Consider the following 16,380-nt stretch of genomic DNA (forward strand, 5'->3'; position numbering starts at 1 on the left):
CTAGAGACTTTCCTTTGATCAAGATACTACCGTTTCCTAACTATGATTGTGTGTGATCACAAAGGTATGATCGTTAAAGGAATCTTGATATCAGAAGTTTTGGCTCCCTTCTCTGCCAACTCAGGAAACGAAACAGGGCCAAACCCAGAAGGGATGAAAACGCTTCAGCAAACTTCCACAGCAAAAGTTATTCTTTCTTATAGATTCATTGCATAAATCCTCTTACGAATAAAACTCCCAACTAACTTAGCCAGCAGCAGGAAGAGGAGAGGGAGACAAGATGGGATCAGGTGGCAACAAGTGATAGCCAGAGAAACAGTGATTTGGGAAGGACTATTTTCATTAAGGGAACGGAATCCATCCAGGTCCTTATGATTATTTAGTTTAACTACCATTGGAGACAAACCCTAAATTAATACAGAGAAATAACTACTGAGAACCACAAACATTTACATCAGCTCATCTCTGTTACTTTACACAGCAACAGACCAGGAGCACTCTGCTGAGCTGCCAGTTGCCATGCTGTAGTTGCAGGGACAGGAGCTCTGTGAACCGCTACAGAGGACTGCAGGTGAAAGGCTATTTAAGCCCTAAGCTCTTGATTTGAAGACTTAACACAGAGTTGTGAAGCGCATGTAACATTTTACTGGTTTTACTGAATGCTCAATAAAGCCATTCCAGTTAAATCACACCATAAGAGGATACAAAACTGGCAGGGGAGGGAGGGAAAGGTAGATGTTTCCTATGCCCATTCCATGCTATGCTGGTTTCTCTTCCTCCTCCCTGTCTGCGTATTTCCTTAAAATGTGTCAAACCACTCAGAGATGTAACCAATCAAAATCAGACAAGACAATTTCACAGGAAACATATTAATTCTGAATTTAAAACTATATTTCTTTGCTTATAGGACACGTATTTGTGAGACTGATTTGGCATGGGGAAGAGCAGAAAAGTTAAGCAGAAACACCAATCTACTAAAAATTCATTTTTCAAAATGCAAGCGTTGTTCCTCATTCACACCAACGCACCTCCCTTCTGCACACAAACACAGGTTACTCAGCCTTGGCTTTAGGATGTCATGGCTGGTCTAGCGAAATCTCATCTGCTATTGAGCAGATCGACATCTGCTACCTCACACGCCTCCCCCATCCACCAGCCCAGTACCTCCTTTGCTCTCTTGCCCTCCACCTCCCCCAAATACTTCTCCTTTTCTGCAGGATGCTGGAAAGAGAGGAGGATGCCATTTTTTCCTCCTGCCAGTTTTCAAAGTTCACCTTGAGCAGCTCACTGATGTTTACACGACATACCACTGTAACCAGGCTGTTGGGTGGTTGTCATCACCAACTGTTACGGTAGTCAAACAGGACTGCTTCAGTGACATCGCCCCCATCCAGATGTATTTAATAAGTCTTTGCTTTGCATTCATAGAATCATAGAATCATAGAATGGTTAGGGTTGGAAGGGTTCAAAGGTCATCTAGTCCAACCCCCCTGCAAGGAGCAGGGACATCCCTGACTAGATCAGGTTGCTCAGAGCCTCATCCAGCCTGGCCTTGAACGTTTCCAGGGATGGGGCTTCCACCACCTCTCTGGGCAACCTGTTCCAGTGTTCTACAACTCGCATTGTAAAAAATTTTTTCCTAATTTCCAATCTAAATCTACCCCCCTCTATTTTAAAACCATTACTCTTTGTCCTATCACATCAGGCCCTACTAAACAGCCTCTCCCCATCTTTCTTTCTTTCATATTGCATGTAACGCAGATCTTCCCTCATACATTCATCCTATGTCTCCAACACACAGAAAAAATAAATTACAAGGCAATCTTAATATCTTATTAAAGTTGCTTTTGAAATTACTATTGAAACAGCCAATTCTGTAATTCCTTCACATCCTCAAGTGTTTGCAGAGATCTGCACCAGAAGTTGTATCCTTAATCATCTAGAGATAGCTGCTTTTGCTAATCAGGCAAGTGCGTACTGACAAAGTGCAGAAAGGAACAGAAACCTGACTACACTTCAGAGATAAGCTCAAAAGTGAATCCCATGCCATTGCCTTTCATACCCAGAGCCTGGCAGCAAACCTGAGGCAGAAGGGAGAAGAGATTCAGCTAGAGAAGAGGTTGGTAACCAAGACGAGGGTCCTGGCCACCTCCTCCAACTAATGGAGACTGATTCCAAAGACGAGAAGAGCAGCCTTCCACCTTCACACTAAGCAAACATGTTTTTCAACCAAGTAATTTGAGGGGCTGCAGAACTAAAGAATCCCACCTGCCCCCAGTGCCCATCTCATAGTGGATCCTCGGGCGCCTATTGCAGCCTGAGCTCTCAAGGACTCCTCTCGCATTGTTGGGGCCCACGTGGCACTGCTGCTTGGTCACACCAGCAAACCTACAACCAGCTCAGTTGAAACTGAGCTGCACTACTGAAACTGCTTTTCAGAGGGAGACACTAATTTGAGGCTCTGCACTGTACCAGTGCTCATTTCCGTAGGGCTTACAAGAACTTCTGTTGTTTTCATTTAATTACTCCTTTTGTCAAACCTTATTGAAGCTGACCAACAAGCTTAAACATCTTTTGTGGGTGACAATGGAGAGACAGACAACATGGCAACTTCTATGAGCTTGGCTTCCCTAAAACTTCAGCCTGGATCCCTATAGATCCAGCTGGCCCTGCAGCTCTGTGTGCTTCACATGGGATGCACAGAAAGATACCATCTTGTGCTCTTGATGGAGAAATAAGAGACAGTGAACGTGCCTGGTTTTCACAGATCATGGAGTCTGCTGGAAAAGCCCAAGGACGATGCACACTGGTAGACAGCAAACTTTGGCATTTAAGTGCCGTTTAAATCGGATGCTTCTTCTTTATCTCCACCCCCCGGCTTCAGATTCTGACTGTTCAGAAAAGGCCAAAGGGAGAAATTAGCTTTCTTCAACGAATTCTTGAAAACAGATTAGAAGCAACTTCCCTCCTTTTCCCACAAGACCCAACTGTCTGCCAGTTCATCAGTGTTAACTCAGTGTCAAACACAATTATTTTAAAGCAGGGAGTGGAAAAGCTCTAAGATCCAAGTGATGAGTCAAAAAACAGAGACCACATGCATGTACTAGAAAAGGATTGCAAGAGGGAGACTTTGAAGCTTGTGGATTTGGCAGAAGATTCCACCACCTTTGTTAAGTCCAGAATTTACATCTTCATTAATGACACCAATTATTAATAAATTTTATATAGCTATATAATAATAAATATTATACTGGTATCCCTTTTTAAAGGAAAAGAAGAATAAAAAAGCAGCAAAATTTGCAACTGCCTCTACAACATAATATTTAGACTTTGTAATTTTAAGTAAGCCTTACCAAACTTATGTATTCACCAAAGGTATGCAGTGGAGTACATTCATGTTTAGCTTTCCCCCCCCCCCCTTCTCCTAATAGCAGTTTAGAATTTGTTACTGTAAATACTGATTAGTGCCAGGCACATAACGTAGCATTGCTGAAAACGATGCTAAAAAAACCCCAATCAAATTTAAACACCACTACAGCAAAGACAAAATATACAAACTCCTAACTTGAACATTTACTTTGCCTCCAGTCAGAGCAGAGGCTCTTAACGCCGTGACTTAGCAGCGCTTTCGCAGTCACATTCCCATCAAACATTAAAATGTTTATCTAAAAGCTGCAGTATAGGTTTTTCCCTTGCTGTAAGGAAGGAAAGTTGTAAACTTTCTGACTCACAAGTTTTATGAATCTACAATGTTTCTTTCCACTCTGTTTAAACGAGCTGCAGACCTCCACAGGCCATTACAATTCACGCATTCCAGCTCCGCTCGGCGGGGATGCGTGCCGTTTTCCATTACACAATCCCAGGCTGGAGAGAGCCCTGTTCGGAGCATTGCCATCCCCGCGCCTGCCCTCCTCTTCCTGTCCCCTCTCGTCAGCTGTGGGGATTCCTTCCACCGGATTCAAGGTTTCACGGTTTGGGAAATCTAGGGGTGGTTTTTATTATGGCAGCGTTCAGAAAGTGGCCCCGTTATGCCAGGTGTTTCACAAGCACAGTAGCAAGGGAAGTTCTTTGCCCTGGAGGGTTCCTGCCTTTGGTAAGACAAGGTTAATAGGCAGGTTAAGCAAACAACACTTGGGAGGGGCGAGTATGGGGTCAAGCCCCCCCTCTCCCACCCAAGTAGCTTATAGAAAAGTCAGACCAACTGCAAGTAAAGAGAGCACATTGGACACTCATGCTTGCCCTTTCTGTCTTTAAAGAAAAGAAAAAAAAAAAAAAAAAGATAGCCTCGTCGTAATTTCAGTCAATTAAGTTTCACAAGGATCCAGAGGTATCCAAAACAAAAGCAAACTTAAGAAGTTATTCTTGGGTTTGAGAAATGTTATGAGAGCCCCATGCTAGTCAAACTTTGCTCCCTCTCGAAAGACAGCAAGTAGATACACATATGAAAGTAATAAACCCTACTCTCATTCTTCAAGTGCTTAAAACAATCATGGCACTAAACAAACAGTCTAAACTGCATTTTAAGTACAAGGGGTGGGAGGATATTCACAGAGGACCGGCTGCAGCCAAGGGTACTAGTCTTTCTACACTCTCGTTAAAAATTCATTTGAGGAGGGTGATTCAGAGCTAAGCTCCTTTCTCGCCCTCGTCTCCTCCCCACTGATACTGGCTGGAACCCATGGGCTACAGGACCACTTAGGGATTGCTGCATTCCCTCTGCAAGGCATTCACCTCTTCCATTAAGAAGCTTGCTTCTAATGGCATCAACCAGTCACAGTATCAGGAAAGCTGTCATCATTGTGCAACCATCCTTTCTTCTCTAAACACTGACAGGATACTTAAGAGGTCATTCTTGCTATAATTATTTCAACTTGCAGATAACTTGATTATTTTCATCAATGACCGCCATTTGAAGGTGTGCTCTTCTCCTTGAGGCGCTCTGCAAAGACTTGCTTAGAAGGAACACTCAGAACTGTAGTTAGCCACAACCAAAATTTATTAAGCTCCAAAACCAAATGTTAAAAGCTGTCCGGATGTTAAACAGGAATTTATCAGACAGCACAACCCACAGCTACCTCATGCCACAGAATCACATAATGGTTTGGGTTGGAAACACCTTAAAGATCAGCTAGTTCCAACCTCCATGCCCTGGGCAGAGACACCTTCCACAAGCCTGGGTCACTCAAAGCTCCATCCAGCCTGGCCTTGAATGTTTCCAGGGATGGGGCATGCACAATTTCTCTGGTCAACCTGTTCCACTGCCTCACCACTCTCACAGTAAAGAATTTCTTCCTTATATCTAATCTAAATCTACCCTCTTCCAATTTAAAACCATTACCCCTTGTTCTATCACTACATGCCTCTGTAAAAAGTCCCTCCCTCTTGTAGGCCCCTTCAGGTACTGGAAGGCTACTCTAAGGTCTCCCCAGAGCCTTCTCTTCTCCAAGCTGAACAATTTCCCGTCTTTCCAACCACACTGGGTACCTTCCTACTTGTCGTATAGGACTGCAGAAGTGGGGAAGAAAGCTCAGTCTCGCAGCTCTGGTCACTTCAGGAGATAGAAATGACCAGGTCTACCTATAACAGAATATTCTTAAGATCTCTCACTTTTCCTGCCACAAGGCACAGGTTTTTTTTCTGGTGACAAAGTAGGGAGAGAGCACTGGGCTCTTTTTCCATCCAGCTTTGCCTTAGGCAAGTAGAGATAACACCATGGTAAATATACCCTAGAGATACTGGCATTTTTATACTAGGATTCCTTTAAATTCACTTCCAATTTCAAATACTTTTAAGAAAAACACCAGCATAAACAGGACTGTAGAAGAGTTCCTGCCTTGTTTCCTTCTCCTTGCATCCTCCATGCAAGTCTTCCATTTTGTACACACAGTTTGAATGAGGGACAAGTCAGGGGAAACAATAATTTGGGAAGTTTCAGCAAAAACATACCTTTTGCAATAGTCCTTGGCTAATCACTCACTCTTTCGTTTCCAGGACCTTCGCCCCATCTCATTAAACTTATTCTGTTTGCAGTTTCTTTACATACTCACTCAGCTTATGACTTCATTCACTGCCCACTGCACGTGTTACCTGCATTTGTCACTGAATAGAAAATTCTTAATTCTTAATTATTATTAATTCATGTCTTTCTGGTTACCATGGTAGCTTTCTGCTTTCTAGATGCTTATCAGAGAGCTCTTGTGAAAGTAAAATCCGTTCAATCACATTACTCCTGACATTTTCCATAGGCAAAAGGGTACCAGAGATGATCAAGCACTTCACCTCCTGAGTCTCAATTACCTGTCAACACCACTTTTTAACATGATGACTGCACCCATAGTCCAATCACAGTTTTGAAAGGGAGCTATACAGCTCCCCTGGTTCAGTGGTCAGTGGTTCTGTCAGTCAGATGGGGGCTTCACACTGGGCACCCAGAAAATCTGTAATTCTCTACTAGTGATTCTCTGAATTATACAGATAACGTGTAGAAAGTAGCCGACAGAAGTTTATGGACCCCTTTTCAAGCCAGCTCTCATCTGACTTGAGCGTGAGATCAGTCATTCTTTCCCAGTAGTCTTTACTTCATCCACTGAAGAATGGCAGCTTCATCTCCAACCACGAAGCAACAGAAAAGCATACAACTTTCCATACAGAACCCTGCTTACGTCTACAGATGGGGTGGATGCTATTCAATGAGAGGCATGGCTCCAAAGGAATACAGTCACATACTGATCTACACCTCAGTGTACAGGCCCTTGGGGATAAAACTGCACAGCCAATTCTAGAAGCTCACAAAAGGCTTCCAGTATGTTTAACTCCCCTTCTGCCCATACACTTTATAACCTGGTGCATTCTGTAAGCTTTCCATATTGGTTGTTCTCAGTGGCACTGAATACCACAGTACATCAAGTCTTAAGTGGCAATTCAGTGACTGACAAAAAAAAATACATCATTCATGGTTTGCTGGCAAAATACACTCTTGCAGCACTAAAAAATTCTTAGAGAGTTGGGTGAAACTGTCTCTACGATCCTGCATTACAGTACTCTGAAATTTAGCTAGTCGTTCTTGGACATTTACCATTGTTCCACATCCACCCAAGTGCAAGAATTCTTGCTTTTGATTTCAGTTCAGAGCCAGTACAGTGTTTCTACAGTGTTTCTGTGTTAGGCTATTACAATTTTTAATTTCAAATTGGAAATACAGAAAGGTTGGCATTTCTGGTTTTTGTTTTTAGAAATGTTTCTGCTTAGTGTGTCTTCTGTACAAAAAAAAAAACCAAAAAACAACAGCCTCCTCCAAAAAAAAAAAAAACAAACCAAACCAAAAGCCGTGCTTTATCTTTATCACAAACAACATTTGAAAAGTAACCATCACAAAGACATTTGTGCTTGCACGAGTAGAAGTAAGCCAGATTAAGAGAAGTAGGGAAGAGCAACTAAAACATGAATGATTTCCATTGGCATAGTAGAACAGAATTTAAGCAAGGCTCTTGGCATTTACTGCCTTAATAATGCAAATTCATCAAGCAAGAACCAGCAGTTTCTCTTAACTGTTTCTACAGAGCAAACAGAAGCATCATAAAAATACTGTAACTAGGAAAAGGACTCCATAAAAGTAAATCCAGTTCTCAAAATATGGCAAGAGAAAAGGAATCAAGTCACATTGCTGTGTTTAAATCTTATTTAACTCTGCGGAGTAGATGCAATGATGGGAGTGGGGTTAAGCCTTCCGTATTTGCATTTCGGTATTTTGTGCACTGTTAAAAATGAAGAACGAAAACAAATATTTAAATTCCTGAGAACATTCCCCACCAGATTATAAATATTTTTATGAGGTTAGATCAAGAGCTTAAGCTAATTGGTAAGGGTTCCTTTGAGGTCTTTACATTAGTTGCTTCAATGAAAAACAACCTCCAGGGTAGAGCACACCTTTATGCACAACCCAAAGAAAAAAAAAACACCTCACTGAGTGCTCCGTAATAGGAGGAGGCAGGAAGAACAGATGCAGGAATTTCAGATATTTGTTAATTGCTCCTTATTCTAACCCAACAAAAAAAACTATTTTCCTACCCCAAAATGTTTATTTAAGGTCACTATTTTAAATAAATCAGACTGAGTGGCATAGGGAAAACTCAAGTCCAAAGGTGGTTCTTTTACACAGTGCACTGACCCCTACTCTCCTTATGCGCCATAAACATTTATGAGAGTTCGTCATCAGCTTGCTGAGACAACACATTTTATCTAGTTTCCTAGAGCCATGTATCAACAGCCTCCAAGAAACTTTCTATAAGGCCGAATCTAGCACCTTCTCCTTCACCCCACATCCCAAAAGGTTTCTGGTGTGTGTCTGTGTTTGTTAGGTAGCTAGCTTTTTAACAGATGTGAGAAAACAACAGGACTGTGAAAGTATTTTCTTACTTAAGGATTAAAATCAGAGCAAACTCATAATAAGAGAAGGAAATACTAGAGAGCTGAAGGAATAGAGTTGATGTTAATTGCTTTACTACTGATTCATCTTAGTCAGGCATATTTCCTGGAAAAAGCACTTACCTGTAATGGATCCTTACATTTCCCTTTTGTTCTTACACTCGTCTACCACTGGTTTTTATAAAGCCAGCAGTTGTTTCTAACTCATAGATAACTCCATCACTAGCTATTTAACCAAAAATAAGATTCAATTTTCAAATCTGATCTTTGCTAAGAGAAATGCATTTGACATGCTAAAATAAAAATCCTGCTTTCTATAAGGAAGATTTTAATACATTAGATTCCCTTTCTCTCCCTCTAGGACCCAAACTAGTCCTTACCAGCTGCACGTGGCTAAGTTCACCCCAGCTAGCTAACGTGCACTACTATCTTGCATGTGGTTGAAGCTGCATTTTCAGCTTGAACAGACAACCATCACAGGCTAGAAATAATAATAATAATAAAAAAAAAGAAACAAAACAAAACGAAGCAATTTCTCGTAGTATCATTAAGATATATGCAATTGTTGTTTGCCTGGACTATGCACCGAGGAGCTGAGGAACACTCCCATCCTGGTAATGTCCCTTCCTACAGGAGCCATAGGCAGGCCTGAGGATGGAGGCACTCTGACCATCTCCTTCACAGGGTCCAGCAGAGGAAAAAGAAGATAAAAGCCACGTCTCGCACAACTAATCTATAGAGGGACAGCAGAACGAAGGGAAATTTTGTGATACTCTCATTTGCTTGACCTTATTAAGGATCTCCCCCAACTCGTCCCTGCCATGAGGGCACATTCATAGTTATTAGATAGCTGTGTCTCTTTCCACCATGGAAATTTAGTTGTGAATAGTCTGTATTGCTGCATGGAGCTGTAATATGCTTCTGGTTATTAAAAAAATCTCAAGACAGATGAGTAGTTGAGTATTCAGACAATAAAAGGATTTCTTAAGAGGCATGAACTGCTTCTAGACTGGCCTATTTTTTAAATGACAGTTTTAAATTTAAGAGAGTATTAACCACATATTTCAGCACTCTTACATTAAGCATTTACTGTGCCTAGACACCACACATTTACTTGGTGGCTCATACAGACGACGAGTTACTTAATCTAATATTGTAGTCTACAACCCACAGGAGTAATTCTTACCAAAAAAACAAATAAAACAGAAGCACCAAACATAGCCAAAGCAAAGTCCTACTTCGTTTTCTGTTAGTACATCTCACATGAGCACCAAATGCACCTCTCCAAGTACAGAAATTATTCATTTTCTCTGTACTCACTTTGGAAATAGTTTGGGAAAAGTTCTCTCAGTAACACAACCACCTCCCTTTCCCTTTCATCTGAAGTCCCTGCAAACCTCAGTGAAACCTTCTTGCTGAAAGGAAGCATTTCTCTGGAGTTCCTTCCCTTTTCCTCATTATTATTCAATCTCTGACTGTAGTTTTAACATTTCTCACAGACTATGTATACAGTTCATGAGGTCACTGATTGGGTCACTGCAATGAATTTCCTAAATGTATTTGTCATCCCCTCTTCTTTCAGCCTGGGATCTACTTCATGCCCCTCCTTATTCCTTCTTGTGAATACTGGGTCTACTGTTCCATGACAGAAATAACAATACAAGCACACGTTAACACCAACAAATCCTGTATTATAAGGACTTGGATTTCTATACATGCTTTGACCTGGGATTTAAAAACAAAAGAAAGAAAGAAAGAAAAAGGGAGGGGAGGGAAGGTGGAGGTGAGGGAGAAGACCTAAATAGAGTACTACCACTTAAGGAGCTTAAGTTTAAGAAGTCACACAGAACAATCTCCGCAACTCTGGGAGATCCTCTCTCTTGTTCTTATTGTAGTAATTACCAATTTGGGCAAGGAAGATATTTTCCTCCTAGCATGTACAATACTTAAAGACCAGGGAAGCACATTTTCTTTTACTATTTTTGACTCTAAAATAGCAGACAGACACATCTAAAAAACCTGCATTGATCAATTTCCATTTACACAGCACTAATGGTGTAATAGATCCCCTGTAAATGTAATTTCTAAGCATTTTATGTATTATGAGTGGCACTATATGCATACAGAACTACAGAAAATGCTATGCTATAACTTGTATCAGCATTGTTGCAAAACTGTGTACATGTCTGCTGTAACAATAACATTTTCCTTATTCAAGTGCTTTGTTTTTTTCCTTTGTTCGTCATACCTGAAAGCAGATACACAGAGCTGAAATTCTTCTCCAGTTTGCCCAGGAGCACAGTAAGAAAGGAGTCAGATGAGAGAGAGGTCACATCTTTAGAGCTTTGGTCATACACCACCACTTCCTGCTTGCAATCAATTTCAATCTGCAACACAAGTAATTCAGAATAAGATAGGAAGGAGGAAGATGATTAAAAACATCACATTATCACCTGCATCTGGGTTCTTATATATTTACTATGCATCAGTTCAGATATATAGATTTCTTAAGTAGCTGTATACAAACCAGTTTTTATTTTATACTTAATATGCCTGATCAGATTTGATTCCTTTGAGTTTATAAATTGATTATTTGCTCCAAGTTGAAGCACACTCTGCAAATTTCTACCATTAGGTAATTTTACGTCACTTGTACAATGCTTTACCTTCAGCTAGGTTGGTTAGTTTGTTCAAAAACTAAACTTTTTGAAAGAAGGTCCTACCTCAGATTGTGCCTCTGGGTTTTTTGTGTATAAACAGTAAAGAGACCTTAAACTGCCTACAGCTACACATATTTTAGCCGTCTATACAACCTTATGTATAAAATATGCTTTAGATAGTAGTAACAATAATAACAACAGGCTTCAGTTTTTAACATTTCAAAGCAAGAATGTAGCAGATTACTTCTGTAAGCAAAACATTTGAAACAAGTACCAATGGTTAAAAACCGAAACAACACATACATAGATACACATTAAGTTTAAACAGCTTAGCTATTTTCTTTTTACTAGTAACACTATTTAAGAAAAAAAAAACCAAAACAAACAACAACCCATCAAACTACTCACACGAGAAGTATTTTAAATGGCAAGTAGGAGCCAGGATTGACAGAGCTACAGTTTTTCTGCAAACTGTACGACCACTTGCTAAGCAATCCCCGCCAACGCAGATCCCAAAGAATCCTTCAAAGTTGAGAACGTTTCCTGCCTTAATTACAAACATTTAAGGGACTGTGCTTTGCAAGACATACAAGAACCCTGAGAGCATTCCTTCTGAGTAATTTCTAAACCCCTCCCCATTACTCTGTCACTTAGGGGAGAGCAGGCTACGAAGAAACCAAAGATAAACTCAGTAGTAACCAACAGTTACAGTCCCCCAATTTTGTTTATTTAAAACAAATTTTTGGGTTTTTTTAAAAACAAAATACCTAAGGGAAAATTATTACAAGTTGCTTTCCGGGCACTCTTTTAAACAAGGAATAACTGGGAAAATGACCCCTACCTTGTGTTTTGCTGAATGCTGAATGAGCTCTGTAATCAAAACTTTGTCCTGCTGCAGCCTCCGCTTCATAAGCTTGGAGCAGTTGATGTTGATGGCATCCAAGATATGGGACGTATTGTATTCCACAAAGGGGCGGCTATCAATCAGCAGCAATTTTTCTGTACCACTCTCCAGCAAAGCCACCAACTTCTCGGCAACAATGAGTTGAGTCCTGATCATCTCATCGGCCATGACAACAATAAGGCCTCTTTCACCACCTCCCTCTCTAATTTGCTGCGATGATGTAATGGCTGTGTACTCAAAGGCTTAGCCACACCATTGTACTAGAAGTGTATGAGGTCATGCTGGTAGTGACTGGCAAAAGAAAAGTTAAACCCATTTTCAGAAAGAGCTCTTCAACTGAATGTCTCCTGCTTCCAGTTGATGTGCCGTTACAAAGGGTTCATTCCACAAAGCAGCCCCTCACATCTGATTCATCGGGAGATGACTATGGAGTAGCCATTTCACAATTCAAACAAAAGATGCTTTCTGGCTGCAGCTGCATTACATCATTCTTTACCTTTGCTCCCACTCATCAGCTTTCCACTGGACTAAGAGCCTGTAAGAAGAGGAAGATTTAAGGAAAAAAAAAAAACAAGTAAAAAAAAAATCACAATCCAGATTAGGCCATCAAAGTTTGCGGAACAAAACACTCAACTTTGAGGAGAACTGCACAGTGGTCTGTACCACATAATAAATACACTCCTGAGAATTACTCCTCTCTCCTCTATATGCCAAACACCTAGAGAGAATATTTGCAACTCTATTCTCTGAATCTATTCCAAAGATCTTGCCTCAACAATTATCTTGTATTTCAGGCAATGCACCCTGTCTTAATTGCAGACTTTTGTTGCCACTAGCTCTGCCTCTTCACAAGACTTTTTTTAGAATATAATTAAGAGATACTGCCCTAAATCATGGTATTCCTTTCAATAGCAAAACCACTTAGATGCGTTTCAGCACTTCACCACTTAGTAAGAAGTTGTAAAATGAGTTAAGATACACTTTTAAAGTTTAATGCCTTGGAAAGTATTTCACAAACCAGCACTGCAAGTCAGGGAACCAAAACTGTACAAAAGAAAGGACAAAATTTACATCCACCTCTCTCCTCCAAGAACATGGTTGAAGAAAAACCAGAAGAACAAGATGCTACATCAGGACACATGCATTTTGTCTGAATTAATCACCAGACATGGAGTAGAGGCTTCATGAATACACTACCGAGAGGTGTGCACTGTCTCTGGCCCTTCTGGAGCAGATGTGACAGTGACGTGAGGTGCATTACACTTTTCACACATGTTAAACAGTATCTGAAGGAAACTATACGTTTGTAAAATTAGATCCTGACAGTATCTGAACCACATCAGCCTAAACATCGGCAGCAGCAGAGCAGTAAATAAACCACCGGCAATGTTTCACCATCTATTTGTATTACTGCCTCACAGTCGTCCTCAGGCTTTTCAGAGTCTCCCAAAATAGACGTTGATGGAACAAGTTCCTCTAGGAATGCTCCTCAGAAAGGAGCCACCACAGGGCTTTGTTCATAAGAGATTTAGCTGCAGTTTAGTGCATATAGTGCTGCAGCTATAGATCCAACAGAAAACACAAGTCAACTTGCTTTCCTCCCACATTCAAAACTTGGTCTCTTGGTGCCATTGTGGATATTTACAGAGACAGCCATCTATGTAAGGCTGCGAACAACAGCTCTGGAGGAAACATGAGCCTTGGTAACATTCAGCTGCCTTGGTAATCAACTCCAGCAACAGGAGACAGCTGAGGGTGCTGACCTCTTCAACCAAGGTGGTGGAGCAGACAACAAGTTAGAGCCTGGACGTGAAAGGACAGGCCTGACAGAGTTCCTCACCTCGTTAGTGTGGCAAACTGTTTGAAAAAGAGCAATCTGGGCTCAAATCGGTGCAGGGTAGAGCTGGCTCAGCAAGAAACCACATTTCTCCAGTTTGTGCGTCTCACACTATTGCATTCCCTTTTCCTGTTTGGGGAAGCGATTTTAGGTCAGCAAACCTATGCAAGCCCTCTGGCACAAGGCAAAGTGTGCCTTCAAGCGAGCCTCATGTCAGTTCTGGCCCGTGCCACCCAGCCTGTGACCCAAGCAGCCCTTCTGCCTCTGCCTTTGGCTGGCTGCGACAAAGCAAAGTGACACAACTGTCACAAAACTGAAGTGGCCAGGTGAAGAAAATAAAACTCCAATTGACTGACACTCTTGAGGCAGTGGAACATTTGTAAACAGAAGCAAGTTATGAGGATACATTTTCCTGGATTCTTAAAGCACATACAGGAACATATGGGGATTAAGATTTTACGTATTTTTTAAAAAATAACAATTTTACATCATCAGTTTAACAGGTTCACCTGGAAAACTTGCATTTTACTTACAGAATAATTTTACATGCTTCAGTTTGAAATGTTTGTTGTATATCTTAATTGCAAGAGAAGTAATGAATCCAAACCAATTTATAGATAGTTTATTAGAAGTCCTGTTACAGCAACAGGTCAGTTGTGCTTAGAATTGGGAAATTTCAGGTCAGCAGATGTTTTACTCATTTGACATATTATACAAACCTAAATATACAAAATCTTAACTAAAATAAATTCTGAAAAAAATACAAACTTCACTCTAACAACCCCAAAAAAAAGGAAATTGAAAGAAACTCAATACAAGAAAAACACCAGGTTTCACACGAACAGCCATTAGGTTGACAAAATGTGATTTTCTATTTGCCCTGACTCTACTACCATACAGCCAGTGCTTTTAAGCTTGTCCAGATAAATGGAAGCGTATAGCAGTGAAATGCATACTGCTCTAAACTACAAAAATTATTGGAAAAATTACTATACCAAGCCTTAATTAAACCTATTAAAAAAAAAACCAAAACAACAAAACCCTATCTTTGCAACCTAGTTGGCAGGTGTGCTCCCCCTCAAAGAGCAGTCATTATATACTGGCCTCAGGCTCTCTGTAGACAGGCTGGAAGGTATCAAAAGACTACACCATTATGTAGGGGAGAAAAAAGCGAAACTTGATAGTTGTGTCCATTTTTTTTTTTTTAGAGACAGAAAAAGTATTCTGCACTTTTTTTTTTTATTTCTCCTAGCACGTCCTGTCACAAATTTTGATTATTTTTCACTTGTATCAAAGGCTGCCAGATACCAAACCCACAGAACTCAATGAAAACTTTTGCACTGGCCAAGTGGGAATTGGCTCTAGCTCTTTTGTGAGCTAGACAGTTTGTTCGTGAACTAGACAGTTTGTTTTGATGGGTAAATTGCTGACTTTAAAGTCCAAGTAATGACAGGAAAACAAAGCACCAGACAAACTACAGAACTCTAAAATGGAGGCTGTTAAAAATAGGTAATTTTGAATTTGCAACTTTCAGTTTGGGTATATTTCTTACTTCTACATGCTTGCTCCTCGTTGTCTCAGCCTTCACTGTCATATGACAGAAGTTTTTTTCAGAAGACCCTTAAAAAGAACTCAAACCAGTCATATATGGCGACTGCATAAAAAGCATGTAAATAACATAAAGCAAGTGAGCTAGCAGCCAGAAATCCTTTTAAATAACACTGTTTCCTCAATGTATAGCTATGCGTTAAGTTTCTGAAAGCATTCTGCCTATGGCTTGAAAGTAACAAACTTAACAGTAATGCCACCTCAAGTTATTGTGATTGATATCCTATTTTGACAGGAACAGCTCCATTGGGCAAGGGAGGAACAACATTTTTATCAATTACAGGTTTTTGTTTTGTTTTAATTCTCTCTCTTTCTGGTACTATCAGACTTTGGGACTCTTCCTCGGGACCTGTCTAAACAAGGGAAACTGGCAGCCTCCTGCTTTAGGTAAACACCAGAGCACTCCTCCCCTTCCTGGTGACTGCTCTTATCATTCAGCTACTATGAGGTGTTGAAATATCTGTTTCATTTCTAATCATACTTCAGAAATAGCTGAAATTCAACTTCTTGACTGTTCTCTTTCTGCTGCACTACTTGTGACTTAGATCACAATGGTATGTATTGACTCCATAGTGTCTCATAAAAATGATGCAATGTAACACTTCGCCCTAAATAGGCCATTATGTTGCTGATCTTCAGGCTGGGAAACCATCTTAGTCACAGGATGTTCTATACTGAAATCAGGATTACGGAAAAGTGATCCGTAATCAAGCTGATGAGAATACTGCATGAAGTCACTCACACACACACTGGTAATATTGCATGGCTTCTTCCTCCTTGTAGGTGGACTGCAACACGTGGCACTGCTTGTTACCTCTTCATAAAACTTTCAACTTGCTGTGGAACTAAAAAGATGTGTTCCACAATTGCCCAGTATCTTTAGAGTTTCTCCATATTATTTAAACAACCAAAACAACAAGAACCCTACTATTTTCCATACAAACAGC

General features: G+C 40.5%; 1 protein-coding gene across 3 annotated transcripts in view; it reads right to left on the minus strand.

Annotated features, from left to right (window-relative positions):
- The window catches only part of DUSP16 (dual specificity phosphatase 16), a 66,672-nt gene that overhangs the window by 19,202 nt on the left and 31,090 nt on the right, over positions 1–16,380 (minus strand). For all 3 annotated transcript variants that reach the window (XM_086758160.1, XM_086758145.1, XM_086758153.1), the window contains exons 3-4: positions 11,926–12,523; positions 10,673–10,811 (exon numbers count right to left, since the gene is read on the minus strand). In XM_086758160.1, coding sequence (XP_086614286.1) covers positions 10,673–10,811; positions 11,926–12,156 — 370 coding nt within the window. In that variant the 5' untranslated portion in view covers positions 12,157–12,523. The remainder of the gene's footprint in view (positions 1–10,672; positions 10,812–11,925; positions 12,524–16,380) is intronic.

Source organism: Chlamydotis macqueenii, chromosome 1 (assembly GCF_036417535.1).
Source record: "Chlamydotis macqueenii isolate bChlMac1 chromosome 1, bChlMac1.mat, whole genome shotgun sequence".
In the NCBI taxonomy this organism is placed as follows: domain Eukaryota; kingdom Metazoa; phylum Chordata; class Aves; order Otidiformes; family Otididae; genus Chlamydotis; species Chlamydotis macqueenii.